General features: G+C 34.8%; 2 protein-coding genes across 2 annotated transcripts; both read left to right on the forward strand.

Annotated features, from left to right (window-relative positions):
• Positions 1-2,968: 2,968 nt before the first annotated feature.
• LOC115989674 (protein PYRICULARIA ORYZAE RESISTANCE 21-like) lies at positions 2,969-4,765 on the forward strand. The gene is made up of 3 exons (XM_031113485.1): positions 2,969-3,318; positions 3,642-3,726; positions 3,869-4,765. The coding sequence occupies exons 2-3, from the start codon at positions 3,654-3,656 to the stop codon at positions 4,498-4,500; spliced, it is 705 nt and encodes a 234-aa protein (XP_030969345.1). The 5' UTR covers positions 2,969-3,318; positions 3,642-3,653; the 3' UTR covers positions 4,501-4,765.
• Positions 4,766-12,984: 8,219 nt separating this feature from the next.
• Positions 12,985-15,386, forward strand: LOC115989675 (pentatricopeptide repeat-containing protein At4g16390, chloroplastic). Its single transcript, XM_031113486.1, has one exon. It carries the CDS (start codon positions 13,082-13,084, stop codon positions 15,200-15,202), a length of 2,121 nt encoding a protein of 706 aa, XP_030969346.1. The 5' UTR covers positions 12,985-13,081; the 3' UTR covers positions 15,203-15,386.
• Positions 15,387-16,207: the final 821 nt, after the last annotated feature.

A 16,207-nucleotide genomic window follows, 5' to 3' on the forward strand; every position in this document is an offset into this window, starting at 1 on the left:
AGATACTCAAGTTTGGGTAAGAGTTAGGCCAAGGTCTTGGAGCATATACTCAATGCAAGGTATACCTTCTCCCAAATATGAGGGCAAAAAATGATTTTATTTTATATATAAATATTTATTTTTAGAGATATAAAAAAAATATATTACTTTCACATTTTTCCTCTAATTTTAAAAAGATTCAAAAAAATTGAGTAATACTAGAAATAAGACAAATTTAAAACTGGTATGTTGCTGTCCTCAAAAGATTAAGCAGAAGATAATTTGCAAGGGTGGTTTAGTATTATCCTCAATAGCTACTCTAATTTGAGATCCCTCATCCCTCTTTCAACTCTTTGATGTGGGGGGCTCCAAATCCAACTTTGAGAGTCCAAAAACACTAGTTTATTATTATCTCTTTTCTTTTTTCTTTTTTTTTTTTTTTTTTTTTTTTTTTTTTTTTTTAATTTCAATCTATAGCATTCGCCCCTAATAATAACTTTTTATCATCAATCTAAGACACCAATTAATTTTTGGTATAAACGAAAATTGAATCTCAAAACTCTTATTCAACTATCAGAGACTTTATCAATTGAGTTACCAAATTATTATTATCCTTAAATAACTACGAAATGTCACTGCGGCAAAAATAGAAATATATAATATGTACAACAGTACAGGGAAGTTAATGTACAAAAACATTTTATGCAAAGTGGCTGGGCTGGGGCTAGGCCCATATATTGTAATTTATCAAGAAATTTTTTTAAGAGTACCATGCTCGGGTTTGACCATTAGTGGCCCTACCTGCCCGCGATCCAGGTTTTTACACACACACATTTATATAAATATAAATATATATATATATATATATATTTATATAATTCAATGAATAATTTAGGGGCCTGGATTTTCATATATAAACTTTCAAGTTTCAACCATATGTTTTAAGGATTGTTTGAAATATATCCTATGTTTTAAAATAAACTTTGAAATTAAATATTATAATTGTACCAAATCATATAAATTCAAACTTTTGACATTTCAAATTTGAATTTTACTCTTTTAGGGGTTTAAGTTTATAAAATTTAAAAGTATATGGTTCAATGTTAAATTAGCAAAATTATACTTAATTTTTAATTCGAATCTACCTTGTTTGAAAATGGAACATACCTTTTTTTTGAAGTGTTATCATTCATGTCTTTTTTTAAAAATATATGGCATTCACTCTATAAATATTTTGGCATTTACCATTTCAAAATTTTACTTTATCAATTTTAAAATACTACTTTACAATCTACCAAACATCAAACATTTTATTTTTTTTACAACTCCTTTTAAATACCACTTTTCAAAATCCTACTTTTCACCACTTTCTTCTCAGTCTAAGTAACCCCAGTCAAAGTCACAAGCACGGCTAGCCACCACCACCATAAACATTCAACACAATCAACCCAGCAAACCTAGACCCATGGCCAACCCACTGCCACCACAATTAGCATCCATCCAAAAATCAACCCCATAGCAAAAAAAAAAAAAAAAAAAAAAAAAAAAATCCTAAACTTGAGAGAGGAGGCGGAGGATAGAGCTGCAAACAAACCCACAAACCCAAGACCTACGGCAGCAATAGCAAGCAAAACCCACAAACTAGAACCACCACTAGCACCACCATGGCAGCCACAACCCACGACAAAAAAAAAAAAAAAAAAAACCCACTACAACAACACCGTTATCAACAATCCACCACAAAACCCATTAAAATAAACCAACATCACTAGCCAAAACAACCACCATCAGAATCACAAGCTACCTCCAAAAAAAAAAAAAAAACCCAAACAATCCACCAAAACAACCACCACCGAAAAAAAAAAAAAAAAAAAAAAAAATTCAACACCACCACTACAACAGTGGTTTTCAATTGTGGATGCTGGTGAATGAAGAAAAGAGAAAAAAAAGTGAGACCAGTGAGAGAAGGAAAAAAGAAATGACAGAAGCTTTGATGGCCCTAGCGAGAGAAAAAGAAAGAAGAGTACAGTGAGAGAGATGAGAGAAGAAATAAAAAAAAAACTGTTTTTTTTATAAGATTTGAGCTACAGTGCGCTCTCATCTCTTGAGAGCGCACTGTAGCAAGATTGTAAATTTTTGAATGTATAGCATGTTTGATGCAGAGATTTTATAGTTTTAGATGATAAAAAATAGCATTTATAGCGTTTACAATCTTTGTTGTGAATGCTTTCACTATAATGATCGTTTTTTATCTTTATTATTATTTGAAGATTGTAGCAAACTTTAAACTCAATCCTCTTATTTAATTAAAAATAACTTTCTTAGTTTTTTTTTTTTATAGGAAAACTTTATTAGTTGAGTTTATTGCACATAGATATCTAATTAGAGAACTTACTAAAATTTTAAATTTTTTTATGGTATACTAAAATTTTAGAATAAATAGTGTGTGGTCTTCAACTTTTATTACGTTCCCAATAATAATTAAATAATGAGTTAATAAAATATAATAAAACAAAAATACTACTAAAGTCATATTTAGATTGGACCAGTCTAGAAGATGAGCCCACAGATCTGATTAGAATGGGCGGAGTTTGTTAGGAGTTATGATTGCTTAAATGCTCTCAAGCTGCAAAAGCCTGCAGCCAGTTTTCTATTTTTTTATTTTTTTCAGAAGAGATAAATAGAAGGTTACGGTTAGGCTTAGCCAAACAATTTTGGACAATTCTGACTGCATGCACAAACATAAAATCAAGAGGTTGGGTGAAACTGGTGATTGTACAATCTGATCCAGTACCTTGTGATGATAGATCAGATCTGGCCCAAACTTAAGCAATACTCTAAGAAGCTTAGGGGTTGGGGACACATGTAGGGTTCCCATTAAGGGTGCATGGCCCATTATTATTATTATTATTATTATTATTAGTAATTTAGTATTATTTTCCTTGATAATGGAAGGTGAGGTGGGTCAATCAGATCCAGAACATGCAAAATGATATAGATTGGAGTGTCAGCAATCACAAAAATAAAAGTGTAAAAACCACACCCTGCAAATTACATAACGACAAGTTCTTTAATCTTGATGGAGCATGAAAATTCAAAGGGAAAGCCCGCGAGTCCGCATCCCATTGGGTGTAGACGTACGACATATGACGTTTTCACGTCTTCTTAAGATGTGGTTTGGCATAATATATGTGCTACTCTTTCTAACTCATCTCGTGGCCTCTTCACTATACATGTACTTTGATTTCTCAATCGAGCAGTGTTTGCCCCTTCAAATACTTTTTTGGTCTGAGTTTTGAGATCTGAATTCAAAGCTGCACAGCCATAGGGGTGGATAAGGTTTGTCAATTCTAGCCGTAATCATTTTTCCTTTTGATTAATACACATTTGATGATAACCCTTCCAGTCTCTTCTTTTTTCTTTTTTTTTGTGTGGTGGGGATTTTGTGTCAAAAGTTACTCTTTTGTTATTGGCTTCTACCGCTTATTCTGTCGCAGAAACTCTTTTTGTTTATGTCAGAACCTGATACTGTTTTTTTTCTGATTATTCTGTCGGCAACATCTCCAAGTTTCTCTTTTTTGCTCATAATTGTTCTTTGGCTTTTGTATTTTTTGGTTTAAATATGGATTATATATATACCAAAATTTATTTGCTTTTTATAGAAGACAACATTGATGATGATCAAGGTCGACCTTCAGTGCAGTCGCTGCTACAAGAAGATCAAGAAAGTGCTTTGTAGAATCCCTCGTGAGTCTCTCTTTTCTTAAGTTCAATTTTTTTTTTCTTTTTTAATGTATAGATGATCGAATGAACAAGTTTGTGTTTTTTTTCTATGTGGCTAAAAAAGAAAACTGAGTTATTATGTGTTGGTAATTTTTGTGAACAAGAGAAATACAAGACCAGGTATACAACGAGAAGGAAAACTGTGTGTTAATCAAAGTGGTATGTTGCTCTCCTGAAAAGATTAAGCAAAAGATAATTTGCAAGGGTGGTTGTGCCGTTAAGAGCATTGAGATCATTGAGAAGCCTAAAGAGAAGCCAAAGGAAAACCCAAAAGATCAGCCTGAGAAGCCTAAGGAGAAACCAAAAGACCCTGAGAAGCCCAAGGAGCCTGAAAAGCCGAAGGAAAAGCCAAAAGAACCTGAGAAGCCTAAGGAGAAACCAAAAGACCCTGAGAAGCCCAAGGAGCCTGAAAAGCCGAAAGAACCTGAGAAGCCTAAGGAAAAACCAAAAGAGCCTGAAAAGCCTAAAGAAAACCCACCACCACCACAACCTCAACCACAACCACAACTGGCTTACCCGGTTCCATTTGGGACTTGTTGCACTGAATGCTATGAGGGTCGTGGTGGGGGCCCATGCTATTCTGGACATGGTAGGCCAACCCCATCTTATGATGGCTACTACGGAAGGCCCATTTATGATAGTTATGGTGGTGGTGGTGGTGGTGGGTATAGAAGTAGTTACGTGAGTCCATGTGATTACTTCGGTGAAGATAATCCCTCTGGATGCTCCATCATGTAAAAAAAAAATGGAACCTTCATAGCATGATGGTGATGATGATGATGATGATGTTGATGATGTTCTAGTTGCCTATGTCTCACATGGTTCCAGTTGGCTGGGTTTGAATTATAGGATTACAAACAAATATTATATATTATTAATAATAATAAGGATATTAATATATGGGTTCGGTTACTGTCGGTGGGGAAAATTTATTGTTCATTTTAGTGTTACTTTGAGTTGTAATGATTTTTTCAAATAATAAAAAGCTTCTATTCAAATAAAAGAAAAAAGAAAAAAGAAAAAAAGCTTCTATTAATCATTTCATCTTCCAATATGTACTGCCGACATTGGATTCCCCTGCTTTAACTAAAACCGTAATGAGTTCTTCATGTTAGGGTCATGGATGCATGGCTGCATACGCCAATGTCAAAGTATGCTAGTTGGTGCACATTCTTTGGCCAAATAATATTAGTCAACGAACTTAATTAATTTTATGTTATTCTCAAAAAAAATAATTAATTTTATGTTACATTACCTCACGCAATTGGTTGGACCTCAATCAATTTCTTTGCTCGTTTTTGGTATGAAAGGACTTACCTTCTTTTTGCTTTCTGTATATGCCAATAGCCAATTTTCGATTTGAACTTCCCAAATTTGTCAAATTGATAATTATGTTAGTCTACCTTTTAAATTGACTAACGTTAACATGACACATACATCAACAAAATATATCAAACACAATCTCAACCGATTGAGAGAGGAGAGAGTGGATTTCTATGATGCAACAATTCAATGATTAAGATCTTAATTGAATTGTTGCATCATTGAACTTTGTGGTCCTGTCGTTGATCTTACCATTCAAGTACAACAACATTTATGATTACGTGGTGGCCGGCTGTGAGAGAGGGTGGAAGGATTGGGGAAGATGGGTTTAATAGGTTGTCGACAAGAGAGTTTTGCTATTTGGCTCATGTCATCACCAAAGTTGTTGTCGGCAATACTAGTGGTGGTGGCATTGGCGATTCTCTACCCAAAACCTTAACCTTTTATATATAGCTAATTATGTAAAATCCCTATTGTTTATTGTTCATTGTTTGCTTTGGATATTGTCATGGTTTGAAACCCAAACCAGAAAAGAACCAGAAAACGAGATATTCAAGATTTTGAGGTTAGATTGAGATCAAACTATGACCAAAAAAAAAATTGTTTATTCACTACGTAAAATAAATATAAGAGTTAGGTAGCGTATGAATTGCGTTTCCGGGTAGTGTTTGCGTTTTCCTTTTATCTTATTTTTTTTAATTGAGAGCAGTGTTTTCGTGTGGGATGTTGTCTGTCAGTGGGTCTCGTGCACTGTGCACAAGACCCACTACCTCTTTGACCAGCAAATTTTGCACTGAAATGTATCTGTTAGTGGGTCTCATAAACAGTTCATGGGACTCACAAACCTCTTTTTCACACAAATTTTCATTAAAAAATGGTACCACGATACTATTCACACATTTAAAAATTATTTTGTTACAGTATTTTCAGTTTTCAGCAAAATAAGTGATATCTAAACACACCCTTAGTATCTTTAGAACACAACATACTAACTTGCTTATATGGTTAGCGTGTCAAGTAGAATTTGTTGCATGTGTAGCTGTGTGTAATTATCAAGGTTTTTCCAAAAAAAAACTGTAGACCCCTGAACTGGTTGGTTTATAGGTCTAAAAAATCAGCTTGACCTCTAGTCTCGGTTAACCCGTTCAAATTGGCCGGTCCAGTTATAAAAACCATGGATATTGTTGCTTCTTTTTATTCTAACTGCATATTTGTTTTCCAATTTTGTGTTGCTTATTCTTTTCTTTTCTTTCTTAAAGCACTAGTTAGTGGAATTTCATGTACCAAAATTTTGGGTTGCGGTAGTCGAATTACCGTCAATATACAAATAAGTCTAGTCACTAAAATAGTACAATTTGATAAATTTTCGTTATTTCAAGTTAGGTTAATTAGTAATATATTGATAAAAGGCAATTATCATGGAGTCCGCGTCATACATTGAAATTCTATCTTATTTATAAATAAAAAATTCATGGCCTTTTTCTTTTGATAATTATAAAGATAACGAAGTATAATTGACTTACAATAATTACAATAAAAACAGTGTAAATTCATGTAAAAATAAAGTTGCACAAATTACTACTTACCATTTCAATAAATTATGAAAAAAAATTGTGTAATTTTTTTTAGATGGGTCTAACATTGTTCAAGGATAAATAAATAATATTATCTATCCTTGAACAAGTGGTTGATCCAATTAGCAAATCAGCAGAGATTGAGCAAAGATTTGTGTAGAAAGTGAGACTTATCAGTGAAGGCTTTCTCCTTCTCCTGGGCTTTTAGAGAGGCAAATCTAACTCGTTGGGCTTTGACTTTTGATTTTGTTGGACTCTCTATCCTCCATTCGTGCCTGTGAGGATAGTCTTCTGTTGTGCCCTTTGTCGTTGTTTCAATAAAGTTTATCATTCATTCACTAACAAAAAAAATAAATAAGTTTATCGTTCAAGCACAAAAAAATAATTTAAAAAATGATAAATATTATCTGTGTCTACAAAAGATGTAAGTGTACGGCCCTTTAGCAAAAAAGTGTATTGGTATACTCTGCCCAGGCAAAGGTGTCAGAGAATCTGAAAAAAAAAAAGAAAAAAAAAAGGCAGAGAATGGCCAGGTGGATTTGGAGAGACTTTTTATATTCATAAGAAGTTTTTGGAAAATTTAATCCACTATAAGAATAACTCTATTGTGTAAAACAAAACATCATCATTCGGCAAATGTCGGTGCTTATGTTGAAACAATCCCTTCAACTATTAGTTTGCCGCTTACTCCAATTTCTAACGAACTAATCATGCTTATGTCTTGTATCTACCAGGAATGGTAATGAGACGAGGAAAGGTCAGATCATGAATGTTTTATCTTTACCTCTATTCCATAAGGTCATTAATCGTTATCTTATCGATTGACAAACTACGAACTTTCTTAGTGTCACTCTTGTAGATTTCCTCAATCATGCTTAATTACTATATAAGATTAAATAGAATTTTGATAATCTCTACCCTTTTAGGTATTATATTCTGTTACAGTGATATTTTTACTGAACTTATAAAATAAATCCAAATCTTCATAACTTTATCATCCAGTATGAAACCATAGTTTGTGGTTGTATAAGGCTATAGAAGATAATCTCCATAAAAATTATCAAACTTTTTAAAATTTCCAATAGACTACTCTAAAATTAGCTAGGTAAAAGTATCATAATTTTTTTGATTATTGGAGAGTTAATCCAATAACCCAAAACTCATAGCACCATACAATTTTATAATCCTTAACCGTCTATCAACATTGAACCATTGGTACTGCAACCGTAATCATAGTCATAACTTCAAAATACAATTGTCTTTCAAATAAAATCTGTTGCCACTTACATTCATAATCAACTCAAGGATCAACATCCTACCAAAAAATGGGTCACTAGTTGAATTTAAATATAGTACAAGCCATGGCATTTTACGCAATTTGCAACATTACAATTCATCTTCTAGTGAAAATTTTAATCCATTAACTTCAAATCACCCCCCCAAAAAAAAAAAATGAAAAAAAAAATTCACATTTATAATTCAAAACCTTAAACCCTAGAATGTTAAACATTTTTTAGTCCAAAAAAGAAGAAGAAAAGAACAAGAAGAAGAACTTCTAAATCACAAAACATATCCCAAAACATGTAGTTATTACTTCTCTAATAATTAAACCTACAATAATCCCTTTAAATCAAATCTAGAGCCATTTTGTTGTCATGCTCCAATCCCAATGTATGACTTAGATACATGACAATGACCACACACCCATAAAAATTCATTGTAAAAGTGTGTACGGCCACATCAAAATTCAATATTTATTTTCGTAAAAGCAATTCAAGTGACAAATAGAATCCCGTTGACATTTCTTTTTATTTTATTTATAAAAAACAGTTCCTGTAGTCGATAGTTTATCAAAAACCAATTTCCAATAGTTCAACAGCTAAAAGAGAATTCCTAGAAAATTGCAAAAAGTTAACAAATTTCAAATATTCCAACATTCACACTATGAGACAAAGGCCATTACTTCTTTTTTTGAGGGGAAAATTGCATTGACCTCTGATGTGGTTTTTCGTTATTACACTGATCTCCCATCTAATTTGAAATAAGACTCACCTCTCTTGAAATGCAAACTATTTACAATAACATCCCTTAGATGATTAAAAAAAGGCTTTAAAAAATATAGAATTTCATATTTTATCCTCTACTTAAACTGTTGTCCAATTCTCTTAAATATAGAATTTCATATTTTTCATATATTCAAGAGAGGTCAATGCAATTTTTCCTATTTTTTAAGTGTAATTTTGTGAAACATTAATTGCATTTGATATATTTTCCAAAAATTATAAAAAAAAAAAAAAAAAAAAAAAAAAAAAAAAAAGATAGTCAAAAGTCTTGTAAGTTGTAACTCAATTGGCACATCTATGTGTTTCCAAATAAAGGTATCCACAATTTAAATCCCTATCCTCCAACTAAAAAAAAAAAAAAACAAAACAAAACCTACCTTGCTATTTTTTTTGTTGATAAATTTGATAAAGTTGGTGTTCACTCTTGATGATTGTTCTTTAGTATAGGCAACGATCGAACCCATATCCTCTTATTCATCGACACAGATTTTACCAATTGAATTAAGTTAGACAATTAACAAGAACCCCCACAACTCTGCTCACTCAAATGTTTGAATTAAGTCAGGCAATTGAGCAAGATTTGTGTAGAAAGTGAATCTATCACTGCCTCACTGGAGGCTTTCCCAGTTTCTCTTTCTCCTTGGGTTTTAGAGTGGCAAAGGCAAATCCCTTTGCTCGTTGGGCCCTGACTTTTGATTTTGTTGGCCCGTTTGATGTTAATTTGGATCCTCCGTAGCCCATCCTTCATTCGTGCCATGGTCCTTTGCTGTGCCCGTTGCCGTTGTTTCAATAAAGTTTTTATCATTCATTAACAAAATAAATAAATAAAATTATCATTCAAGAAAAAAAAAGAAAAAGAAAAAAGGATTATATTATCTGTGTCCCCAAAGGATATAAGTGCACGGACCCTTAGCATAAAATGAAAAAAAAAAAAAAATTCACATTTATATTGTGGGGCCCAATAATTCATGGACCAGGCCCATTCGCCCTTAGAGAGTCCAAAGGCCCGAGCCAAGAAGAACTACGGCCCAAGCTCTACAATGCAGAGCACCAAACAGTTTTGGGAGGCAGCCGAGGACAGTTCAGTCCTCGGCAAATCCAGAATCCCACCGGAGTAAAGGGGTAAAACTGGTATAGGAACGAATTCGTAAGGAGATCCAAAATATCTTGGGGGAAGTTATCCTTACTACCCCTCCAGATAAGACTCTGCACCTGACATCCCCAACAATTCTAGGATTAGACTGATGGGACAAGTATCAGTCTTGTAAAGATCGACCCTACACGTGGACGAAGGACAGTTAACGCAGACGAGTATAAAAGAAGAAAGTAAGTAACTCGAGGAGGTGGCCATTCAACCTCCTAAGAAAAGGAGACGATCTGGGTGAGAACATCTCAACAACACCGGAGATTACAGAAAAAACTCATCGTCAGGTAACCGGGGTATGACCCTAATGGTTCTCGGATCAAGTCCGAGGAGGCCCATCCCATAGGATGCGGTGCCGTAGGGCTTAAACGTTCAAGCCCAAATCCTTTTTCTACACGAATCCCTCTAAAACCAGGACCGGGCACCGCCCCGCGACCAACGGCTAGCTTTTCAAGCCCACTCTCTACAAATCATATTGTGAGGGATCTTTCATGCACGAACCCAACATCCTTATTGGGCCGCTAGAGAATTGTGTCCTTACATATATAATTCACAAATTTTTTTTATAGAAGAGTTATAATTCAAAACCTTAAACCTTAGAATGTTAAACATTTTCGGTCCAAAAAAAGAAAAGAACAAGAATGCAAACTTCTAAATCGCAAAACATAGTAAAAAAAAAAATCACAAAACATATAAGGCCTGTTTGGTAATATTGTTCTAGTAATGTTATTTGTATTTTTTGGAAATACTTGTGGATGAAAAAGTGTGTACAAATACATATAATATTGTTTAAACACTGATAATTGTTGTTTAAATAACAATAACAAACGGGCCCGTAATTATTGCTTCTCTAATAATTAAACCTACGATAATCCCTTTAGATCAAACTTAGAGCCATTTTATTTGCATGCCCCAATCCTAATGTACGAGCTAGATACATGACAATGGCCACACACCCATAAAAATTCATCATCTAAGTGTGCAAGGCCAGGGACGGAACTAGGATTCATACCCGCACGGGAGGGGGGGGGGGGCAAAGCTTAAAACCAAAAAAAAATTTATGAAAATAAAAACTAATATCTATTTCATATTCAACAAAATACTACATACAAAATAAGTATTTCTTAAACATTTTATATTATAAAACACATCAACAAAGTATAACATACAAAATAAGTGTTTTTTATTTTGTGTGCGATTTTTGTTTAGTCTATATTTATTTTTTTATTTTGTTTTTGTAGTTAAAGGGGCATGAATTTTATTTATTTATTTATTTTCTTGTAGGTCAATATCTAAATATTTTAGAGGAGTAGAGACAAATATATATATATATATATATATATATATATATATATATATATAAAAGGGCAAATCTTAATTTTTTTCTACTAGTTTTTTTTTTTAATGTGCTGGTGGGGGGGGGGGGGGGGCAATGGCCCCCCTCTGACCCAGTGTAGATCCGTCCCTGTGCGAGGCTATATTAAATTTAATATTTATTTTCATAAAAGCAATTTAAGTGACAAATAAAATTCCATTGACATCTCTTTTTAAATTTATACATATATATATAATAAAAATAAAAAACAGTTCCTATTGTCGACAGTTTATCAACATCTAATTTCCAATGGTTCAACAGCTAAAAGAAAATTGCAACAAACAACAAAGTTAACAAATTTCAAATATTCCAACATTCACACTATAAGACAAAGGCCATTCCTTTTTTTTTAAGGGGACAATTGCACTAACCTCCAATGCGGTTTTTTCATTATTGCGCTTACCTCTTCTCTAGAAATAAGACACTCTCCTCTCATGAAATGCAAACTATTTACACTAACATCTCTTAAATGACCAAAAAAAAAAGGCTCAAAAAAAATATAGAATTTCCTATTTTAGTGTCCACACCATGTCTAATTGGAAATTAAGGTTTTTTAAATTTTATTTATTTTAGTTTTTGAAAAAGCTTTTTTTTTCATTCATTCATTCAAGGGAGGCTGGGTTGGTACAAATTTTCTCATATTTTTTAGGTCTTATTTTGTGAAACATTAATTGTAGTTGATGCATTTACCAAAAATATTTTTTTTAAAAAGATAGCCAAAAACTTTGTAAGTTGTAGCTTAATGTCAACCTCCAAGTGTTTCCAAACAAAAATATCCACGATTTAAATCCCCTAAACCCATCAACTATCAAATTATAACCAAAAAAACAAAAACAAAAAACCCAAATCCCATGCTAAATGCCTTGCTTTTTTTTTTTTTTGTTGATAAATATGATATAGTAGGTGTCCGCTTTTGATAATTGCTGTTTTGTATAGCCACGAATTGAATCTCATATATCTTATTTGACAAAAAAAAAAATATATCAGTAATTAAGTTAATTAACTGCAACCCACGACTCTACCTCACTCAAAAATGGTTGAAGCTACCACCGCACACTCTTAGTGCAATGGTCACTCTACAAGTATAAATGTTTATGGGGTATAGGGGACAAAGGTCGGGGTTCAAGTTTTCAAGAGGGAGTTTCACACACATATACTAGATTAGGGTAGAGTAGAATTTCTATCTTTCTTATTTTCCTAGGTCGGAACAAGTTGATAGGATCCCCTTTTTGTCGCCCCCATGTCGCCACACGGGAGGGACATGGAAACGTAAAAAAGGAAATAGAGGGATGGGCTTTCTCTCGCTTTTGGCATAGCGGGTCCCGACGGGAGGCCCGCACGACAGGCTATTAGCTCAGTGGTAGAACGTGCCCCTGATAATTGCGTCGTTATGCTTGGGCTGTGAGGGCTCTCAGCCACATGGATAGTTCAATGTGCTCATCAGCACCTGACCCTGAGATGTGGATCATCCAAAGCACATTAACATGGCGTACTTCTCCTGTTCGAACCGGGGTTTGAAACCAAACTTCTCCTTAAAAAGATAAATGGGGCGATTCAGGTGAGATCCAATGTAGATCCAACTTTCTATTCAATCGTGAGATTCGAGTGGTCCGGGAGACCACCACGGCTCCTCTCTTCTCAAGAATCCATACATCCCTTATATATATATATATATAAATTAAAAAAAAAGTTTGTAGCTACACTTGAAGTGATAAAACTAAGGACAATATAGTGAAAAACAAATTTGCTCATAAACGGCTCACTTGATAAGGCCTCCTCCCTCCCTCTAAACCCCCCCAGCCCCCCAAAATAAACACACACAGAGCAAAGAGAGAGGGAAATGGCTTACCATCTCTGCTCTTCACCTTCCTCCCTTTTGCACGACCGTCAACCTCTCTGCAACTCTCTTTCCTCTCCACCAAAACTTGGTTCCAAAACCTCCACTTTCACCTACTCTTTCATGCCCACTCTTCTCCCATCTCAACCAAAAACCTTACTTCAAATAACCCATGTTTCTCTACAAGACCCAATCCCACAAGAAACCCAGAACTTAAACCCCTCAAAGGGCAATGATTCTCAATACCCAGATGGGAAATCCGGGTCCTCCTCCAAAAACTATATCTGGGTCAATCCCAAAAGCTCCAGAGCCTCACAGCTTCGCAAGAATTCCTATGATGCAAGGTATGCTTCTCTTGTGAAAATGGCTGAGTCTTTGAATTCATGTAGTCCAAATGAGGAAGATGTTGCTGAAGTTCTTAGGGGTTTAGGTGATAGAATTTTAGAACAAGATGCTGTGACTATTATTAATAATATGGTGAATCCAGAAACTGCATACCTTGCACTTAGGCACTTTCAACAAAGGTTGAAACTAAGTAGGGAGGTGATACTTTATAATGTGACTTTGAAAGTGTTTAGAAAGTGTAGGGATTTTGAAAGAGCAGAGAAGCTGTTTGATGAAATGCTTGAGAGAGGAGTTAAACCTGTTAACACCACGTTTTCGACTATGATTACTTGTGCTAGGCTATGTTCTTTTCCACATAAGGCTGTCGAGTGGTTTGAGAAGATGCCCAGTTTTGGGTGTGTTCCTGATGGTGTTACGTATTCAGCTATGATAGACGCCTATGGACGGGCTGGTAATGTTAATATGGCCTTGAGTTTGTATGACAGAGCTAGAACTCAAAAGTGGCGTATTGATCCAGTGACGTTCTCAACATTGATTAAAATTTATGGAACGTCGGGAAATTTTGATGGGTGCTTGAATGTTTATGAAGAGATGAAAGCTCTTGGTGTGAAGCCTAACTTGGTTATATATAACACTTTGATTGATGCAATGGGAAGAGCTAAGAGGCCTTGGCAAGCTAAGATCATTTACAGAGAGATGAAAAAAAATGGGTTTTTGCCGAATTTTGGGACATATGCATCTCTTTTACGGGCTTATGGTAGAGCTCGATATGGTGAAGATGCGCTTAGTGTGTATAAGGAGATGAAGGAGAAGGGAGCGGAGTTGACTATAGTTCTCTACAACACTCTTTTGGCTATGTGTGCTGATCTTGGCTATGTTGATGAGGCTGTTGAGATTGTTGAAGATATGAAAAATTCCGGGACTTGCAAGCCTGACAGTTGGTCTTTTTCATCCTTGATTACCATATATTCCTGCAGTGGTAAAGTCTCAGAGGCTGAGGTGACATTGAATGAGATGTTTGAAGCAGGTTTTGAGCCAAACATCTTTGTTCTGACATCACTCATACAATGTTATGGGAAAGCTCAGCGTACTGATGATGTTGTGAGGACATTCCATCGACTCTTGGAGTTGGGAATTACTCCAGATGAACGCTTCTGCTGTTGTCTTCTGAATGTCATGACCCAAACACCAAAGGAAGAACTTAGTAAGCTTACTGATTGTGTTGAGAAGGCTGATTCCAAGCTTGGTCATGTGGTACAACTATTGGTGGGGGAGCAAGATAATGATGAAGAATTTAAAAGGGGATCATCAGAACTCTTTGATTCCATTGGTTCTGATGTAAGGAAGGCATATTGCAATTGCTTAATTGATATCTGTGTCAAACTAGATCTGTTGCAGAGAGCATGTGAGCTACTAGACTTGGGGATTACACTTGAGATATACACAGATATTCAGTCTAGGTCTTCAACCCAGTGGTCTCTATATCTAAAGGGTCTCTCTCTTGGTGCAGCCTTGACTGCATTACATGTATGGATAAATGATTTGACCAAGGCATTGGAATCTGGGGAGGAGCTTCCTCCGTTGCTTGGAATCAATACAGGACATGGGAAGCACAAGTACTCAGATAAGGGATTAGCAGCTGTTTTTGAGTCACATTTGAAGGAACTCAATGCTCCATTCCATGAGGCTCCAGATAAGGTTGGCTGGTTTTTGACTACAAAGGTTGCGGCCCAATCGTGGTTAGAGTCTAGAAGTTCACCTGGATTAGTTGCTGCTTAGGTGTTTTATGAACTGCTCTTCTCATTGATATGTAATGCTTAGAAGTGGTATGTGCTGCTTCTCAAATGCTTCTTTTATTTGTTTTTGATCTTATCTCTCAGAGGAGATGATATTAGACGATGAAATCTATTTATACTTTAATCTCTTGTAGAGTTAATGAAGTTTTAAGAATTTTTGGATAAAATTGCCTATAGTTATACTCTGATCCCTTAATACATTACACGTCAGATCTTATAGGACCATGATTGAATAAATTCAGGAACAGCTACATGGGAATTGGGAAAGTATTGTTTTGTATTTTACTATTTTTCAAGCAGAAAAAAAAAAAAAAAGGAAGAAGCTGTTGCTGTGATAATGGAAGATAAAGACGGAGAGGTAATAAGTGATTTGTGGCCCTAAATTCGTTGACTTCTATTCTGCTAAACGCTTAAAAAAAATTTGACTCTAAATTCTGCTTAAAAAAATAAGTTGGCTTTTGACATCTGAATAAATATTATGTTCTTTGATAAAGGATTGCAATAAAAAACGCACAGACCTCTGACTTTGTTGACATCAAGATAATCAAAATGAAAATAGTGGGATATCTTCATGTGAGCAGGGAGCTTACTTGAAAATCCCTACCCTTGACTTGGGCAACTAAGAAAGGTTATATAAATAAAATTGAACTGATAATGAGGTAGTGATGGTATTGGTTTGCACGTTGAACCGCCTCCAACTTGAAATATGGCCATGCCAAATTATAAATTGATGATCCTAATTTGTTTGTTTTCAAGCACAATGGGAAACTGCATGAATGTACTGTCCTATTCACAAAAGAAGAAGATCAAAGTTCTCATCTTTAATGGAGGAGAGAAAGAGTTCAATGCCTCAACACCAGTTGAGGAGATCACTTCTGGTCCTTACAATGGCTTTGAGCTGGTACACCATGCCCAGCCTTATTCACCATTGCCACCCAACACTAGGCTAGAACCTGGGGAGGTTTATTGCCTTGTACCACTCCTGACA

This window comes from Quercus lobata, chromosome 5 (genome assembly GCF_001633185.2).
Source record: "Quercus lobata isolate SW786 chromosome 5, ValleyOak3.0 Primary Assembly, whole genome shotgun sequence".
Taxonomy (NCBI): Eukaryota; Viridiplantae; Streptophyta; class Magnoliopsida; order Fagales; family Fagaceae; genus Quercus; species Quercus lobata.